The 19,059-nt window shown below is 41.3% G+C and overlaps 2 protein-coding genes and 1 pseudogene across 3 annotated transcripts in view; 2 read left to right on the top strand and 1 right to left on the bottom strand.

Moving 5' to 3' along the window:
* The window catches only part of GLIS3 (GLIS family zinc finger 3), a 695,814-nt gene extending 682,229 nt beyond the window's left edge, over nucleotides 1-13,585 (bottom strand). For both annotated transcript variants that reach the window (XM_070794225.1, XM_070794226.1), the window contains exons 1-3: nucleotides 12,967-13,585; nucleotides 7,827-7,940; nucleotides 1,829-1,875 (exon numbers count right to left, since the gene is read on the bottom strand). The gene's annotated coding sequence lies outside the window, so the exon portion shown is untranslated. The remainder of the gene's footprint in view (nucleotides 1-1,828; nucleotides 1,876-7,826; nucleotides 7,941-12,966) is intronic.
* On the top strand, nucleotides 7,533-7,632 carry LOC139184751 (U6 spliceosomal RNA; annotated as a pseudogene).
* Nucleotides 13,586-13,668: 83 nt separating the features above from the next.
* SLC1A1 (solute carrier family 1 member 1) overlaps nucleotides 13,669-19,059 on the top strand; it is a 75,325-nt gene continuing 69,934 nt past the window's right edge. The window contains exon 1 of the mRNA XM_019966002.2: nucleotides 13,669-14,113. Within this exon, the coding sequence (XP_019821561.1) occupies nucleotides 14,023-14,113 (91 nt within the window). The 5' untranslated portion in view covers nucleotides 13,669-14,022. The remainder of the gene's footprint in view (nucleotides 14,114-19,059) is intronic.

Here is a 19,059-nt window from a genome sequence, read left to right as displayed (position 1 = left end):
ATAATTTTCCATACTAATACAATGTGTGAGTCTCTAGAACAGAAATTAAGATGATAGGATAAGAAGGAGGGGAACGAAATTTTTAAACTATGCTAAATTTTTCTTTGAGATTTTCTCACCTTCTTCTATTTACCTGCTATCTCTCCAGGCCTTCCCTATTGGGATTCCCTGGTGTCTCAGATGGTAAAGAATCTGCCTGCAATGCAGGAGACCTGGGTTTGATCCCTGGGTTGGGAAGATCCCCTGGAGAAGGAAACGGCAACCCCCTCCAGTATTCTTGCCTGGAAAATCCCACGGACAGAGGAGCCTGGCAGGCTACAGTCCGTGGGGTTGCAGAGTCAGACACAACTGAGTGACTTCACTTCTTCTTGCCTTCTCAACCAACCCTCTCTCCTCTTACACTCCCCTGGTTTTCCAATTACAGCACTCATCAAAATTATTTCATTTCTTTTCCTTCAATGGTTTCTTCATCCTGCTAGAAGCATCTGTCTTTTTAGAATATGCTTATTTTAATTCTAACCTCAAAGTGAAAGTACAGGGACATGAAAAGACAATGTTTGGGAAAATAGAGGAAACTATTCTAGGTCAAGGAAGCAGGATGACTTTTGTCTGAGTCACCTTCTCCTAATCACTTTCTGCTTTTCACAATTTCCCCCCTTTTTATATTTCTTACATAGAATTCCTGAGTTTTTTTTCTTCCATAGTGACTCTCAACACTAAAAATGGAGGCAGTCATTGGTAAAAAGGAATCATTTGTACATGAGGTAAGCAGAAACAGTTTGCATGAGTGAGAACTGAGGGAGGAAATCCACAAATAGTAGGAAGAGAAGAATTTGGAACACCATAGGTGTTGAAAGCTGAAATCAGAGATCTTAGAGACAATTTAAGCTAGTATATCCCTAAAAGACAGCAAGCCCAGAACTCAGAGTCTTCAATAGGCAATGATCTCTTTGTAGCACTTAATAAAATTGTTTTGTTTTCATCATTTTTTAATTTATACCATAATCTTGGAAAGTGGTATTGATTTTCTTTTTGGGGCGGTATTGATTTTCAATATGCAACAGTGATAATTTTCTTTTAAAATGCATTCATTTGGAAAAAGAAAATTAGTTCAAAGAAAATCTTAGGTAAATAATGTAAGTGGTACAGAGATGTGGATAAGAATTATGAGGTGGTATGGAGAAGGAAATGGCAACCCACTCCAGTACTCTTGCCTGGAAAATTCCATGGTTGGAGGAGCCTGGTAGGCTACAGTCCATGGGGTCGCAAAGAATCGGACACGACTGAGGGACTTCACTTTCTTTCTTTCCATAGTTTCTTTTGGAGAAGGAAATGGCAACCCACTTCAGTGCTTTGGTCTGGAGAATCCCATGGACAGAGGGGCCTGGTAGGCTGCAGTCTATGGGGCTGCAAAGAGCCAGACACAACTAAGCAACTAACACACACACACACACACATGCAGAATCTTGGAGCTGGGGAAACAGTGATCTAGCCTGAATGAACTTTACATTTGAATTTAAAACTGGTGAGATATGAATGCATGTTTGCATTCTAGGTTTGCATTCTTAAAACCTAGAAATGGTTTTAAGATAACACACAAACCTGTCTTCTGTACGTGGTATAGTTAAATTCCTCCAAACAACACAGCCCCACAGGCAGAAACTATAAAGGAATGTGGTAGCAAGGTAAGAGCTTATAAGCTTTAGTGACACATCACTTAGCAACCTCCTTTATATCTGCACACTCAACCTACAGCATTACTAGAAACTGGGCATCTTGTCACCTCTTCCTCCTATGAGACAACCCTTAGGGATTTCCCACTACTTACTGATCTTTCAGCACATATTTCTGTTTGTGGCCAGAAAAAGGATAATCCTGTAAGAATAATGCAAGAAATTTATACATGATACTGTACATATTTTTAGTCTAAATAACAATAATAAACAATAATTCAGCCAGATCCAGATTAATTCAGGTGTTGCCAATAACTATGGGAACACAGTATGTGAGAATTGTAACTATTCATGTAAACAGCATCGGCTGAGCTCAACAAAGATTCATTAAAAGCCAAAATATGTTCCAGGAACTGTGCCAAGTGTTGAAGAATCATGATCAAAAAGACTCAGTCTCCACCTCCAAGGCATCCATAGTTGTACAAATTAAATATGAGCCATGCTATATTCACGAAATTTTTCATAGTTCACAAAAGTTTTATTTCATATTACTTTACTTAATACTTACAGAAGCACTGTGATGTAAGATATTATTGTTATCCCCACATTACAGACAAGGAAACTAAAACCGTCCATTTGATTTGCCCAAGGTTATTAATAGCAGTATCAGTAAGCAATAGAGAAGTCTTGAACCCAAGAATCCTGCTTCCAAATCAGCACTTTTCCCATAATACTACTGCTAAGTCGCGTCAGTTGTGTCCAACGCTGCGCGACCCCATAGACGGCAGCCCACCAGGCTCCCCCATCCCTGGGATTCTCCAGGCAAGAATACTGGAGTGGGTTGCCATTTCCTTCTCCAATGCAGGAAAGTGAAAAGTGAAAATGAAGTCGCTCAGTCGTGTCTGACTCTTTGCAACCCCATGGACTGCAGCCCACCAGGCTCCTCCGTCCATGGGATTTTCCAGATAAGAGTACTGGAGTGGGGTGCCATTGCCTTCTCCATTCCTATAATACCAGCTACCTGCAATTATTTCCCTCACAATTCTGCTTCTGGCTATAATGAAGTATTAACATGTACTCCTGGTGAGAACAACTTGAAAAGCCAGAAAAAATACAAAATAAAATCTATTTAAAGGCAGTAAGTCTACTGACATCATTAGAAAATTGCCTTACCAGCCAGAACTTTAGAGTCCAAGATCAGAGATGAGGGAACCCCAAAAATGTGGCCTACCAACCAGAAAAAGAGTGTAGAAAATCAGGGAACCCAAAAGCTAGGTCTGTCAGAGTGGTACTGATAAAATTTGTAAGTTCCTACCCAGACTAATCAAGAAAAATATGAAAACACCAATTATCAATGTGAGGAGTACAACAGAGGACATCAAACAGACCTATAAGACATTAAGGATATGCTACAGACAACTATTAATGTGACAACACAGATGAAATGGACACATTCATTAAAAGACACATATCAAAAACTGATCCAAAAAGAAATATAAAACTTCAACAGCCCAACATCCATTAAAGAAACTGAATTTGTAGTTAACAATTTATACAAAGAAATTCTAGGTCCAGATGACTTCACAGGTGAATTCCAACTTTTAAGGGAAAATAATAACAATATACTTTTTGAGAACATAGAAAAGGAGGAAAAACTAAATCATTTTATAATATAAGGTCAGTATTACCCTGATTTAAAAAACAAAGACATTAAAATAGAATTACAAAACATTATCCCTCATAACACAGATGTAAAACTTAACAAATTATTAGCAAGTTTAATCTAACAATACGTATCTGCTAAATTAGATAATATATATCCACATATATTGGGAGACCCAGGTTCCATCCCTGGGTTGGGAAGATCCCCTAGAGAAGGAAATGGCAACCCACTCCAGTATCCTTGCCTGGAAAATTCCATGGACGAAGGAGCCTGGCAGGCTACAGTCCATGGGGTCACAAAAAGTCGGACACAACCGAGCAACTTCACTTTAATCCACGTATATTATCACATCTTTATCCAGTCATCTGTCAATGGACATTTAGGTTGCTTCCATGTCTTGGTTATTGTAAACAGTGCTGCAGTGAACACTGGGGTGCATGTATCTTTTTGAATTATGGTTTTCTCCAGATATATGCCCAGGAGTGGGACTGCAGGATCATATGATAGCTCTGTTTCTAGTTTTTTGAGGAGCCTTCATATGGTTCACCATAGTAGTTGTAGAAGTTTGTTAAATAAACTATAGGTTTATTCATACAGTAGCATAGCAGTTCAAAGGAATGAGGAAGATTTCTTTATAATAAGAACTACACAAAGGAGTATTGAACAGAAAAAGGAACAAGGAAAATCTCTTGTAACACTGGGTAAGCACCAGGATAAATGAAAAACAAGAGAAGCCCAGAACAGGCCTTGTAAAATGTCACCTTTGTGTAATAAAGGGAAGGAGAATGTGACTATAAACATTTCTTTCTATTTCCTACAAAGAAGCAACTATAGCATAAAGTAAACTGTAGGAGCTACCTGCTAACGGTTATATATGTTGGGAGGCAGCAGAGTAAAGGAGAGGGGAGATGAACATGAGAATTCTCTGACTGTGCTGTTTTACAGTTTGACTGAACTGTGTAAAAGTTTTACATACTTTAAAAAATTACTGAATTTTTAAAATCCAATTTCTAAAATTTGAAAATGGACTTTCCTGGTGGTCTAGTGGTTGGGATTGCAGGTTTCATCCCTGGTTGGGGAGCTAAGATCCTGCATGCTATGCCTTGCAGCCAAAAAAAATTTTCAATGAAAACAAATGGAAACCTATGGTTCTAACTGTATATCAAATTGATGGCATAATTATTTCAAGTGACTTTTTTTAATTCAATTTTTTTTTATTTAGGTAAAATTCATATAATATACAATTAACCATTTAAAAATATATAGTTCAGTGGTATTTAGTGTGTTCACAATGTTGTGCTGTTTTATTATTTTTGACTCTGAGGCCATTTTCTTTGGAATTCTACCCATAGATTATTTTTTTCATTCTAGCTTTATTGAGGTATAAATTTCAGATGTATAGCATCCTGATTTAATTTACACACATCATGAAATGATGTCTATAATAACTTCAGTGAACATCCATACAGATACATTAAAGAAATAGAAAAAAATTTTCCTTATGATGAGAACTCTTAGGATTTACTCTCTTAACTACTTTCATATACAACATACAACAGTGTTAATTATACTGATCATGTTGTACTTACTTATTTTATAACTGGAAGTTTGTACCTTTTGACTACCTTCATCCAATCCCTTTTCCTCTACCCCCAGTAATCACAAATCTGATCTCTTTTTGCATGAGTTTGTTTGTTTTCGTCATATGACTGACCCATGACACTATGTTAATTCCTAGTACCCAACATAGTAATTTGATATTTCTATACATTTCAAAATGATCCCCATGATAAGAATAGCTGTCATCAGTCACCAAAGATACTACATAATTATTAACTATATTCCACATACTGTACATTTCATACCTGTGACTCATTTATTTTGTATCTTAGTTTGTACCTCTTAATCTCTTTCATCTATTTCTCTCAATCCTCCACCCCCAAAGAACCACCTGTTTATTCTCTGTGTCTATGACTCTGTTTTCTGTTTAGTTATGTTTGTTGAGAGACTTTCAAACACGAAAATTTGACCATACATCCCTTGAGGTATATGTGAAAAATGTGAAAGTCAAAGTGTTAGTCACTCAGTCATGTCTGACTCTTTGCAACCCCATGAACTTTAACCTACCAGGCTACTCTGTCCATGGAATCCTCCAGGCAACAATACTGGAGTGGGATCCCAATCCCAAGGGATCCCAATCCAGGGGATCTTCCCAACCCAGGGATCAAACCTGGGTATCCTGCACTGCAGGCGATTCTTTACTATCTGAGCCACCAGGGAAGATTTTGGTGTCAAAAGAACCACAAAGAAATCTTAAGCTGCATTCAGTGGTCTTATTATTAGAAGTAATATTGACACTTAAAAAAACTATTTTATATATAGTATGATTAGGAAATAAACACTTCAATTCATGTCTTTAGGAACTATGCTTTTCAAAGTAAAATCAAGGAAGTTTAATCCAAACTATGTAATCTTAAATTTAAATTGATTCACATCCATTAGGATACCTACTATTAAGACAACAATTATTGATGAGAATGTGGAGAAACTGGAACCCTTGTCCTTTGCTTGTTAGAATGTAAAATGGTGCAGTCAATGTAAAAACAGTATGGCAGTTTCTTAAAGTATTAAATATAGAATTACCATATGATCCAGCAATTCTACTTCTGGGTACATAACACAGAAGAATTGAAAACAGGGACTCAAACAGGTATTTATACACCCATTTTCATAGTAGTATTATTCACAATTGCCAGAAGATGGAAACAACCCAAGTGTTCATCAATGAATGAATGAATGGATAAATAATATGTGGTATATAAATACAGGGTATATATAATTCTCCCTTAAAAAGTAAGGAATTACATACCACAACATGGACGACCCTTGAGGACATTATGATAAGTGAAATAAACCAGTCACAAAAGGAAGAGAATTTCATAGATACAGAAAGCAGAATGGTAGAAGCTGGAGGAAAAAGGAGTGGGGAGTCAGTGTTTAATGGGTTCAGAGTTTCAATTTAGGAAGATGAGAAAGCTCTGAAAAAGGATGGTGGTGATGTTTGCAGAACAATGTGGATGTACTTAATGTCACAAAGCTATACATTTAAAAATGGTTTATATGGTAAAATTTATTATGAATATTTTGCAATAATAAAAAATTATACAGGAAACATCAGTATGAACTCATTATCTATTTGTCTCTTACTATGAAATATGTATTTCTGAGTGCTATCCACTAAAAAGGGCTAGAAACATCGACAACCTAGTAGCAACAAGCCCTCCCATCATCAAGATCATTGTTTCTAAGTACTACTCTCCACTAAGAGGATCCCAGACTGTCTGGAGAAATGGCTGTGCCTAGTTCCGGGACTTCCCTGGTGGCTCAGATGGTAAAGAATCTGCCTGTAATTCAGGAGACTCGCTTTCAATCCCTGGGTCAGGATGATCCCCTGGAGAAGGAAATGGCAACCCACTGCAACATTCTTGCCTGGAAAATTCCATGGACCAAGGAGCTTGGCTACAGTCCATGGAATTGCAAAGAGTTGGACACGACTGAGCAACTTAGAGAGAGTTCCAGGGCAAGAAATGTATGGGATGATGGTCTTGAGACATTTGCTAAGCCAGAAAATAAGGACACTTTTGAAGATAAACAGTTCTGTCAAAAGGACACAGGATTCAAAATGAAGGGGCTCCCACTGACCAAAGATGGGAAAATTTGAACAAGGGAAAGAATCATGACTGTAACTGACTGCAACACATAAAACCATCCACAACATGTAAATCCACGTGTTCATAATAATACTAACAAAGAATAAGAAAACAGAACCTCATCAATCACCGTTGGATGTTGCTAGTATACCAATTTATTACCTAGAAAACCAATAAAGAGGAGAAATAAAGCATGAATCCTGCCTTTTCCATACATGGTATTTCAGGGTAACAAACAGTTGATGAGGTAGAAATCCTTTCTATGGAAGAATCTCAGCAAATGTGTTCAGAAGGAATGACAGAATGAATTACCATCAGATGCCAAAATCATATTCGAAAGGTTGTTGGTGAATTTATCACAGATGAATCAGGCTGGCAATATCAGAATCCACTTTTCAACCTTAGCATTGCTAAATATCAAATCTCCAGATCTAACTACCAGCTTAAAGGAAACAGTGGGGGTAGAGAAACGAAATAATTGCCACCATGAATAAACACATATACTAAAATTGGAACAATACAGAGAAGATTAGCATGGCCGCTATGCAAGGGTAACACACAAATTCGTGAAGTGTTCCATATTTTTTAAAAAAGGAAAAAAAGAAAGAACAAGCCAAATCCAGAATGCAAAGAATTTTGTAGGACAAATGACTGCTCAGCAAATGAGATGAGGGGCAACTGTAGAATAAAAGAGACTTTGCAAAGTTAACAACCCAGGGTAACGTGTGGACTCATTCAGACAAAGGTTTCCAGACCACTGTCCCCTCTGTTGGAACTTACCCCGTGCACCTTCTTGGTTGAAGTCTGCAGCTGTGAAGATGTGTTCTGTCTTTCCCTTGGCTTTCTTAGAGCTGAGGGACATCTCTACCTACAGCCTCTGTCTCACAGCAGCTACTGCAAAGTGACAAATAAGTGAGTCTCTCTACATCAGGCCAGTTCACACGGGTGCTCTCCTAGACTTTAAGGAGGGTCTTCTCATCCTGCCATGACCATCCCATCAGCCCAGCATCCCTGCTACCAGGAACAGAGTGGCTGAGAAGTGAAATCTGAGTCTCTTGCTGCCTGACCACACTGTCCTGCCACACTGGCGTTGATATAGTTGTACTCCAGATTGGCAAGGGACAGCTTGGGAAGCAGCCTTCTAATAGGGAGTAGGGGACAGAGCTGCACCCCCTTTTTGCTAACATGTACCCCCTTACTGGATGCAGTCTGCCTGGAGAGAGAAAACAGGACCAACATCTCTCTTCCCTTCCCTTCCTGCCATTATTCCCTTGACAAGAAAGTGTTTTTTCTAATCCCCCTGTGTCTCAACTGCCTGCTCCACTGGAGTGACAGCCACTATAGATAGAAGATTCCGTTCCTACACTACAGGGCAATTCTGTGAGCTGGGATTTTTGATATTCTAGTGAAGAGATGAAGGAATACGGGGACATTCTTTCTCACAATAACACTCTTTCTTGCTACCTAATCCCACATATCACACAGAAGTCTAATATTAGTACATTTTTTTCTTTAAATTCCTTTGTAACAAATCCTAATCTCCCAAGCATATGAACACCTTGGCTTAGCAGGGCAAAGAACATGTGCTCAGAAATGCAAAAGAAAAAGAGCACATTAATAACATCCATATCACTACTCTTATACACACACATGCACACACATACAGACTTACTTGGAATTATACATATTTTAAGTTTTATATTTTTAGATAAAAAATAATAAATTACTGCATTCTCATTACAAAAAAACCCACCTATTGACAATAATTGACTTTTGCCATCTCAAAACATAGTTATATGTAGGTATTTACCATTTTCTCATGTAATTTAATATTCTGCTAAAATATGCTTTTCAGTCTCTACATGGTTGTCCAGTGTATTTTTACACCCTTTCTCAAACTTTTAGCCAATTCACTTTACTAGACAGTTAATTTTTTTCCAACTGGGTTGGGATGAACAGCCCTTTAGTATTTTGTTGGTATAAGTTTCTAGAGGTAGAATGGTTGAGTTAAAAAATACAAATGCTTTTGATAGAAAGGTTACACATTGCCTAATTATCCTTAGAAAATCATAGCATTTTCTAGGTCCACTGGCACTGTGTGACACTTCCCATTTTCCATTTTCCTCTCTAAGTTTATAATTTAAAATGTTCAAATTATAAATTCAAAATTGTGAATTTTAAAATTTTATGTTAAAATATATTTGTTCAGCTAGTAAATATTGGTTCAAATGTTCATTTCTTTCAGTATTAGTGAGACTGAAGATTTTCATATGTATTAACCATTTATATTTATTACTGTAAATGATATCTTCCGATGAGGAAACCAAGGTTCAGAGAGATTAAATGACTTGTTCAAGGACACACAGCTTCTACGAAACAGATAATTTTTTTTTCATATTCTAAAATGAAATAGAATTGCTCTTCAGTTTGTTAAGTGAGTAATAAAGTTATGGGGCAAAGTTCTGTTGGATTCAAGACTTCAAGGGTATCTAACTAAAAGACAAGTCTATTCAGGCCAAATAATCTTTATAAAATATAGCTTGGAGTATTACTGTGGAGATTTAATGAATTATAGTTTCTTTTACCCCTTAATTTTTAATCCCAAGAGAAATCCAAATCAAAATTGGAAGACAAAAAAGAGATTGCTAAAAAAAAGGTATTGGAATATGCTGACAGCATCCTTCTTACTACCAGTCATGAATCCCTGCTGTGGATGCTAAAGGAGACTCCAGTACTCATGACCTCCTTCTCCCCATTATCACAGCATGAGGACAAAGCATCCAGCTGTGTATGTTTTATGGTGGTAGAATGCAACCAGCATACTATTTTAAGAGATGTTCAGAAGCTGATGACTTACTTTTTGTCTCTGAATGCCCCTTTTCATTTCTATGCCAAGTAATATATAAGGCCAGGCTGTCACCCACTGACTTAACCTTGTGTGGCAATGTCAAAGTCTCCTTTCTTTAATAACTAACAAGAGAGTCCGTAAGTTAACAATTTAAGAGAGAGAGAGAAACAATAACAATAAGGGAAATGTCAGAGTTACTTAAATGGTAAAAAGAGAGAGAGGACGAAGAAGGGGGAGGGGGACGGAGGGAGGATGGAAGGAAGGGGCAAACAGACACACCGGCAAAATGTAATTAGTAAGAACTGGCCAAAGGTATATTTCAGCAGGGTGAAAGAATTTGAGGGACCAGGGGAAAGGGAAAAGGGAGATCTACTGGAGGGGTAAAATCCTAACACTTCTTTCCACTTGGCTTTAAGATCTTATCCCAGAAGAGTGGAGATTTTATTTCAGGAGCTGAGTAGTTAAGATCCCCTCAGGTAGTTTACAAGAGAAATGCTTCTCCACTCCTGTCCAATTTGCAATTATTTGTGCCCATGACTAGCCCAGGCTAAGAAAGTAGAAAAGAACAGAACTTGAGCACCACGGGGGTCTCCAACCTCCTCCCTCTCCAAAGTGATGCTTCCTATTCCATTTCTTGTCTTAGGCAGAGAAATCAGGTAGAATTATTGAGTGCTTATAGCAGCAATGGAGAGATGATTCAAGAGTTCAACCACTGCCCCATAAAGCGCATGCAGCTTCCACTTGAGCAGAGCACTGTAGGACACCAAAGCATTTCCTGGATGTGGATGGAGGGATTCTTGATGATCTTGTGGACAGTAAAATTCACATAACTCAAGACTAATTTTCCCATAACAATTCTATATTTGTTTCTCATAGTAGAGGTGGTGGTTTAATGCAGAGTTTGTGCACTTAGCTGAGCAAGACCACTGAGTTCAACCCTTGATCCTTCTCTGACTAGTGGAGGGAACTTAAGCAAGTTACTTATCCTTCTTTTACCTCAAATTCCTCAGCTCTAAAATGAAAATAATGATAATACACAAGATCTCATTTGATTTTTCCAGCAGCCCCATGGGATATAATAGTCCCTACTTCACTGAACTGTCATGAGGACCAAAGTAGTCAGTATGTATAAAGTGGTTAGGAAGGCGTCTGGCAAATGTTAAGTGCACTATTAATTGTTTGCTTATTAATTATCTTTTGTTACCAGCTAAAGTGGAACTACCATTTTAGTAAAGCATAAACACAGTTTAAAATTCATCTGGCCTACATGCTTTGAACTTCTGAGATTCTTAACTTTTAATGCAGGAGATGTTAATTATTGCAAAATGAACGTATATGTTTAGACTCTATTCTCCTTTTTATATTACCCTACTTTTAGACTGCATAGTTCAAAGAAGCATAAAATGAGTATGTACTATGTGAGCTTTAGGTGTGAAAGTACAATAGATTTAGGGTCCCTGACAGTAATTTAAAGGAAATTACTATTAATCAATATACAAAGGTTCGTATGTGTGTGAAATGGCTCAACGTATCTTCAGGACAGGCAGGGAACAGAGGAGGAAGTAAGAAAACGCCTGCCTAGGTTGACTCCAAGTAAAACTCATGATGGCACTTGCTGTGTGCCAGGCACTGTTCTAAGTCTTTTACATACATGCTTGTATTCAATTCTTACAGTACCCTCATGAAATAAATACTGTGAATGCCTCCATTTACACACGCAGAAAGCGAGACAAAAAATTTAAGTATTAATAACTTGCCCAAGAACACCCAACTGGTAAATGGTGGTGCTGGGATTTAAACCTAAATATATCCTACCCCCAAAACCCAGGTGTAACTGTCTTACTACACCTCCAAAAACTGCAATGTACAAAGTTTGTCTTAGATTCTTCAACTTTTTTCTCTCTTTGCTAAGTCACTTCAGTCGTGTCCGACTCTGTGCGACCCCATAGACAGCAGCCCACCAGGCTCCCCTGTCCCTGGGATTCTCCAGGCAAGAACTCTGGAGTGGGTTGCCATTTCCTTCTCCAATGCATGAAAGTGAAAAGTGAAAGTGAAGTCACTCAGTCGTGTCTGACTCTTCGAAACCCCACGGATTGCAGCCCACCAGGCTCCTCCGCCCATGGGATTTTCCAGGCAAGAGTACTGGAGTGGGGTGCCATTGCCTTCTCCATTTTCTCTCTTTAGGACCTGTTTATTCCTTAAATACAGCCCTATCTACAAGTGTAATGGGCATGGATGTGCTTATGATAAACACCTTGGAAAATACAGAAGGATAGAAAGCAAAAAGATTCAGACATCATATTATCACCCAAAGATGAGCACTGTTAAAATTTTGTGTTCCTTCTAGACTTTTTTCTAAGTACATGGCTTTGTTTTATGTTTGTTTTACACAGTTGTGATCACACTATATAAACAGTTTTAATCTTCTTGCTTTCCCTATTATGACATGTGCCATCCTATGCTCTTAGAAATGTCATAAACTTCCTTTATAGAGGCTGAATAATGTACAGCTGCATGGCAGTTCCATAAAATATTTACCATTCCTTTCATGCTGGACATCTGAGTATTTCCAGCCTTTTTACTGCAGGATGGAAATCTTTGTCCCCTCTTTCTTAATAGTTTCCCTTCTTCTGACATCTCTTCAGATCTTCCCCAGGCACACAACGACTTTGGTATTCCTCTATCTTTCCTTTCTCAAAATTTATTTTCTGAAAATGAGCTGATAAGCTCATTCATACTAAAGTGTACATGGTTCATAAAACTTACTTTCTCTTCCAGGACACTTCTGTCAAAGCGCCAAAGGAATGACGCTCTAATTGTGAGGAGTTAGTTATCAGAAAAATTTAGTTGGGGAGATTCCCCAATTGGAGGAGACTCTACAACAGCAAAAAGGTGCGGGGCTGCGGTAACCTAAGGAAAGCTGACGAGAAGGCAAGACTAGAGCTGCGAGGTGGTAGTGTGGTTGAGGGAAGAAAAACGTTTTGTATAAGCTAGGGTGAAAATTTAAAAAAAAAAAAAAAAAAACTGAGTAAAAACGGAAGAGAATTAGAAAATCCACTCCGCGGCACTTACCTAGTTTCTCCAACTCTCCTGCTTTTGCCTTTCCAAAACATTTGGCCTGTGGGATGGGCCCGCCCACCTTTTACTCAGCTCCGCTCGGTTGGGTTCTCAGTCTTAATTACTTTGCCAAGTCTCACAGCTCTGGGGCCTCGGGCGGCCACAGAGGCAGCCTCAAGGAGCGGAAGCGAAGTTCTAAGAGGGTCCATTCCAAGCCCTGGGCCCACAGACAGTCCTGTAGGAGGTTCACCTCCCTGGACCCAAACAGGAGAGTTAATAATACCTCTGGGGGCGGCGGGTTAGAAACCTCGTGTGAAAGTTCACAAAGTCCCGTTCTGCCCCTAGCACTCTTTCTTTCACTCCTCCTAGAGGCTTCAGGCTTTCTAGGCTGTTGGCAAGTCCGAGAAGCAAAGGGCACCCAAAACAGAACTCAGTTCCCCCCAACTCTCCCCACTCGGGTGCTGCACTGCGTGGAGAAAGAGGAGGCGTGGGGGTGTGCAGGCTGAAGTTCAAGCCAAAGGGGCCACTGACTCCGCCCCTCCGCCCCGCAAGGATTAGGGTGCAGAGGAAACCGTAAATCCGAAAACCTAGCCTGACCAATTTAAAAAAAAAAAAGCGAAAGGCTCCAGCCTGAAACTGGGGCGGAGCACACTGCTCTCCTGAGGGCCGACCCGGCTCCAGCTACAGCGCGAACGCCCTCCCAGGCTTGCTCCACGGTACCCCGGGCGCACCACGCACGCACCCGCCTCCCTGGGCCGGCCGCTCCTCCCTCCTTCCTTGCTGGTTGGCCCGGGTGCCGCAAGCGCGGCGGCGGCAGGAGGAGCCGGGCGCGCCCGCCACGCACAGCACGGGCGGCAGGCGCGGCGCACGAGCTCAGGTGGCGGCTGCGGCGGTGGTGACAGCAGCGGCTGCAGCAGCTAGCGCACGCCCTCTCCGCGTCGCGCCCGCAACCCTCCACTGCGCCGCGGAGCTAGCGGCCGTCCCAGGGTTTCCCCGGCCCCCGCGCGCACGGGCGAGCCCCACGCACAATAGCGGCCGCCTCTATTGTGGTTCCGAGCCCGGGCGCCAGCTATGGGGAAGCCGGCGAGGAAGGGATGCGACTGGAAGCGCTTCCTGAGGAATAATTGGCTGCTACTTTCCACCGTGGTCGCGGTGGTGCTAGGTGAGATGCGTGGCGGGTGGGCGACGCGCGCACTCACACGCTCCCAGCACCCAGGCCGCGTGCGGGGCGGGCGCGTGTGAGGATCGGCATGGCGCTGGCGCACCCGGTGCTCGGTTCCTCGGCGCCCCCTCGGCTTCCGACACCGCGCGGGGGCTTACCCTCGAGGGTGCTGATTTCTTCGTACTAAGAACAAAGCTCCTCCGGGACACCCATTTGCGTGCTCCGTGAGCTTCGGGTTCCTGCTTTACCCAAAATGATCATAGGGGCTTGGAAGGGGGAAAGGGAAACAAGGTCTTGATTCTTACCGTTTGGAAGCAAATGTGGTTTAATTGTTTAAATCCTATCTGCTCCCCTCCTTTTTTTCCTCCCTGAACCATGCGTTGTCCGGACAGAGCGAGTGTGGATGATGGTTTGCGGTTGAACTGAAAGAGGCATCTTAACCTCAGAAATGGTCCGGTCCCCGGCGGGAGGGAGACTGGATGTTACAGTCGGTCACTCTTCCTAGTCAGTGCTTGTAAAGGTACCTGCCCACGCGGCGACGAGCCGCTGCCAGTACCCAGGCACGGAAAACCTGCCAGATTTGTGCTTGAATTCAGGGATGTGCAGTGATGGTCCGCAGGAAGTCTAGGGGAAGGGAGACCTATCAGATTTCTCCCTTTCCACTCTGCAAATCTACCGAGGTCGCATCCTTGAGCTCCCCTGCTCGCCACATTTCTTTTCTATTGAAAGTAATATTTAAGTCATATTTGCTTGTTTTTAAACAAGGTGTATTTAAGTGATTTATTCCTGACACATCACTGGATCAGGTGAATGTCTGAGCCATTGCTCAGAGGTATGAGTTATTCCAGTTTCGACTCTGAATTTCTGCCAGGTTGTCTGTTTTACAACTTGGGCCCTGGGATGCTCCTCTTTGGTGTTGGAACCAACTGTCTCCTTTCCTCCAAGACCTGGCCCAGGTGGGGACACCCAGCAGGTGAGGCTCCTTTGAAGTCCTCACCTTCCATTTGGAAACTGGAGCTGGGAGGAGGGGTAGCCTGTGCCTCTCCCAACCCCAAGCACATTTCTCTCCAGCTGCTGCTGCTCAATCTCAGAATATTTGGTGTCACCTGCTTTCTATCTTGGTGCCCCGCCCCCAAAAACGTCTGTGGAAGTTAACGCGATCCTCAGGGTCGGGTTTGCTCCTCTAGATCCTTGCGCAAAGTCAGGTTTCTAGTAAATAAACAACATCCTGGAATTACTTTAGCAGAGGCTATCTGTGGGAGGAAAAGAGAGAAGCAGAGGAGCAAGTCTTGACTACTTAGCTCTGTTTTCCCCAAGAAGAGTCACGTGGCTCTAAGGAAAGGGCTATCCTGCCCCATCACATTTTAAATAACAGATTCCTCAAAAAGAGTGATGTGATTTTCTTGCAGGCAAATAGATGAGATGGTCTTGTTTTCCTAGTGACAGGAGTCCAGAATTAATTGTGAAATCCCTTCTTCGGGATGGTTTTGGGTAGGCTGGCATTTCCCTCCTGATTCCTTGTGGAAGTGAAATGATCCTGCCTTTTCAGCTGTGGAGTTTTCCAGAAATACTCACCTGTTGACCACGTGTGGCATGCTGGTGTTGAGTTTACTGATTCACTGAAGGCTGGTTTGGCAAAGATTTTGAAAATTGTTCCCTGGCCTTCAGAACCTGTCACGTATATACATCTTCCGGGTCACGGGGGATAAAATGTCTGTTTTGCAGATGGGGCCTTTGGTGCCAGATGGGCAATTTTTTCCAGTTTTAATGTGGGTAAGCCCTGGGAGCGTGATTTCAGATTCTTTGGTCCAGAAAGGAAAACACAATATTAAATCTGTAAGTACTCAGCTGAAGTCTTTCAGCACATTTGCTCCTCAAGGAGTAACATTAGGCTGTCCTGAGCATTTCAACTCTTGGTCTGAGAAGTGTCGGGCCTACACCACCCTCAGTGCACCCATCACAAGGCTCTTCCCAGGATTCTTCTCTTTTCTTCATTCTTTGGAGCACTGGGCTTGAGTACAAAAGTCACACCTCTGTCTCTGTCATCTGTGCTAACTCATTCTGGGTTAAACCCAGAAGTGAAATTGCAACCAACTTATAACAGAGATGCTAAGTCCATCCATAAGCGCTTTTGACCATGATAGTAAGTTTAGTTTTGTAACAGTCTTAATTGATGCAGAGATCGCAAACAGTCTCATGTAGCCTCCTTTCCGAACCTTTCAACATGTGGACCTTAAAAAAGGAAAAAGTTTTTATTACCCTGACAGAATATCATCTTCTGATTAAAACTGAAGTATTTTGTCCCTGCTATATATAATTCATCAGCCCTGACACTTTAAAATATTTTGATTTTTGAAGTGAAGGGCAAAACTTTTTAGCAACCAGCTGAAAGCCTCTGATTTTTCAAGACAGTATGTGAGAGGAGATGTAATTAAAGGTCATCTTTATTAGGTGTAAATGTTAGTTTCTTTTGTGGACAAAGAGATACTAAAAGCTAACTATTTCCTTATATTGTTACTCAAGAAATAAAGAGGCTGAATAGTTATGTGACTTTCTTTGTTAAAGTGACTATCTTTCACTATCTGTAAAACCCTACAAGGTCCTGGAGATAACATCTTAGATTTTCAGATGAGAGGCCTTTAGTAAAATCTGATTGTATGTGTGTGTGTGTCTGTCACTCAGTCGTGTCTGACTCTGAGACCCCATGGATTCCTCTGTCCCTGGAATGGACTGCCATTCCCTTCTCCAGGATCTTCCCAACCAACAAATCAAACCTGGGTCTTCTGTATTGCAAAAAGACTCTTTACGGTCTGAGCCACCACGGATTAGGAACAATTTTCACTGTATTCATTACGATTCTTGCAGGCCTTTCCCTTGCTTCTGTAGGGTAGTAGTACAAGAACAGAGACTGGAGTCAAGAGTCTTAGATTTGAATTCTGATCTAGTCATGCTCTGTGATTTAGACAAAATCTCGTTCTCTGGAATCCTCAATTTCCTCATCTGGAAAATAGGGATATAGATCATTCCCTCCTATGCTATTAGAGTTGATTAAGATAATGTGAAAATACCTGGTTGTATGACTAGCATATAACAGACACTCAGTAAATGTCATTTTAAGGTGATTTGAATACCTTGATTCTGAGGAAATTAATATTTTCTTATGAAATAAGGTCTCTCATGGTCTTTCTCTGTCCTGGTTGGTGTCCAGCCTAGAATTCTGAGTCCAGGGTGATTCAAGTATTTTGATGACATGTTCTGTCCAGGTGAACACCAGCCTCCAGAGCACTCACTATTCATTGTTTTAAAAGGCTATGGAAAGGATTAATAATTTTGTTTTGTGCCCCATATAGCATGATTCTCATTTCATTTAACAGGCAGAAATTCTGAGGGAAGAATTTTTGTGCTTTCAGTGGGAATTCTGTTCAAGCAGAATCAGTGTGTGAGAATTCTGTGCATTGTAATTCAAGTCAACCGGTAATGATCATGGCATGTATAATGTTGGCAAGGCACTCATGGAACCCTCACCCCGCTCACAACATAAAGCCTGATCATTCTGTCCAGACAGGTTGTGCTTTATTTCAGTCGTTTGAAAAATCTGATTTCCAGCTCATGCATTTTCAGGAAAGGATATAGCTATTGTTATTTACAGGACAGAACCGACAAGCTTATTCTTCCTGAATAATTTTCTTCAGCACACTAAAGGAAGCAATCATTTATAGATTCAGATTCTATTGTCTAAAACTGAGAACAGTTTCTTCATGTTCTTAGTAATATCCTTGCCCAAGCCAGCCTCATGTCTCCTCCGCTGGGGCTCTTGTAGTATATATCTGGCAGTGCTAATTTGAGCTGTGGCATAAGCTCTCCTGCTGTGTTTCTACATGTCTCTGAAGACCCTGAGTATGGGATGGGGGCGGGGGAACAGCTTCAGCTCAGTGTTCAGAATGTATTTTGTTATCATGAAACTCATGTGCTTCAGCCTGTGCTGCGGGGCCTCTAATCAGCTCAGCCTTAGAATATACCAGTACTGTAACTGGCACTTAAATCATTTGCTCATTCAACAAATCTATATCAGGCATCTCCTGTGTGCCAGGGACTTTTCTAGAGGCAGGGCACACAACAGTGAACAAAATAAAACCCCTGTCCTCATGGAGCATATGTTTAAGTGGAGACAAGTAGACAGTAAACTGGATAAAGAGGTGAACTACAGTATAGAGTACATTGGATGGTGAGAGTGTTCTAGAGTAACATAAAGCAGGGAGGGGAACTTCCAGGCAGTTATAGTTGGAATAGGGTGAATGGGAAGGCCCTGCTGCTGCTGCTGTTAAGTTGCTAAGTTGTGTCCAACTCCTTTGCGACTCCCATGGACTATAAGCTGCCAGGCTCCTCTCTCCCTGGGATTTTCCAGGCAAGAACACTGGAGTTACCATTTCCTTCTCCAGGGGACCCTCTCAACCCAGGGATGGAACCTGCATCTCCTGCATTGGCAACTGAATTCTTTACCATTGAGCCACCAGGCCCTGCTAAGAAGGTGACAGTTGAGTTGAGACTGGGAAGAAGTGAGGGAACACGTGCACAGATATCTGGGGTGATCCCAGCATGCTTGAGGAAGAGCATGGGAATGGAGTGGGAAGGGGAGAGGCGATAGGATGGTGTGAGCTCTTATAAGGACGTTGATTTTTACTGGAGTTGGGAAACCATTAAAGGTTTTGAGCAGAGTAGTGACATGTTCCGATTGTCTTAATCTGCTCTCCTGGCTGCTCTTAGACCACAGATGGCAGACACAAGGGTGGAAGCCGAGAGACCAGCTTAGGAAGCTAGTGCAATTAGCCACTTTTCTAATCTCATTTCTGTCATGGTTAGTAAAATCTTAGGAAATGCTTAAGAAAAATCAATGAGAAAAATATTTCAACTGTGAGGTAGGCGTTATTGCTTTGCCGTTATATGGA

Source organism: Bos indicus, chromosome 8 (assembly GCF_029378745.1).
Source record: "Bos indicus isolate NIAB-ARS_2022 breed Sahiwal x Tharparkar chromosome 8, NIAB-ARS_B.indTharparkar_mat_pri_1.0, whole genome shotgun sequence".
NCBI classification, from domain to species: domain Eukaryota; kingdom Metazoa; phylum Chordata; class Mammalia; order Artiodactyla; family Bovidae; genus Bos; species Bos indicus.
Note: the sequence above shows the minus strand (reverse complement) of the source record. Positions and strands in the feature narration are given on the sequence as shown.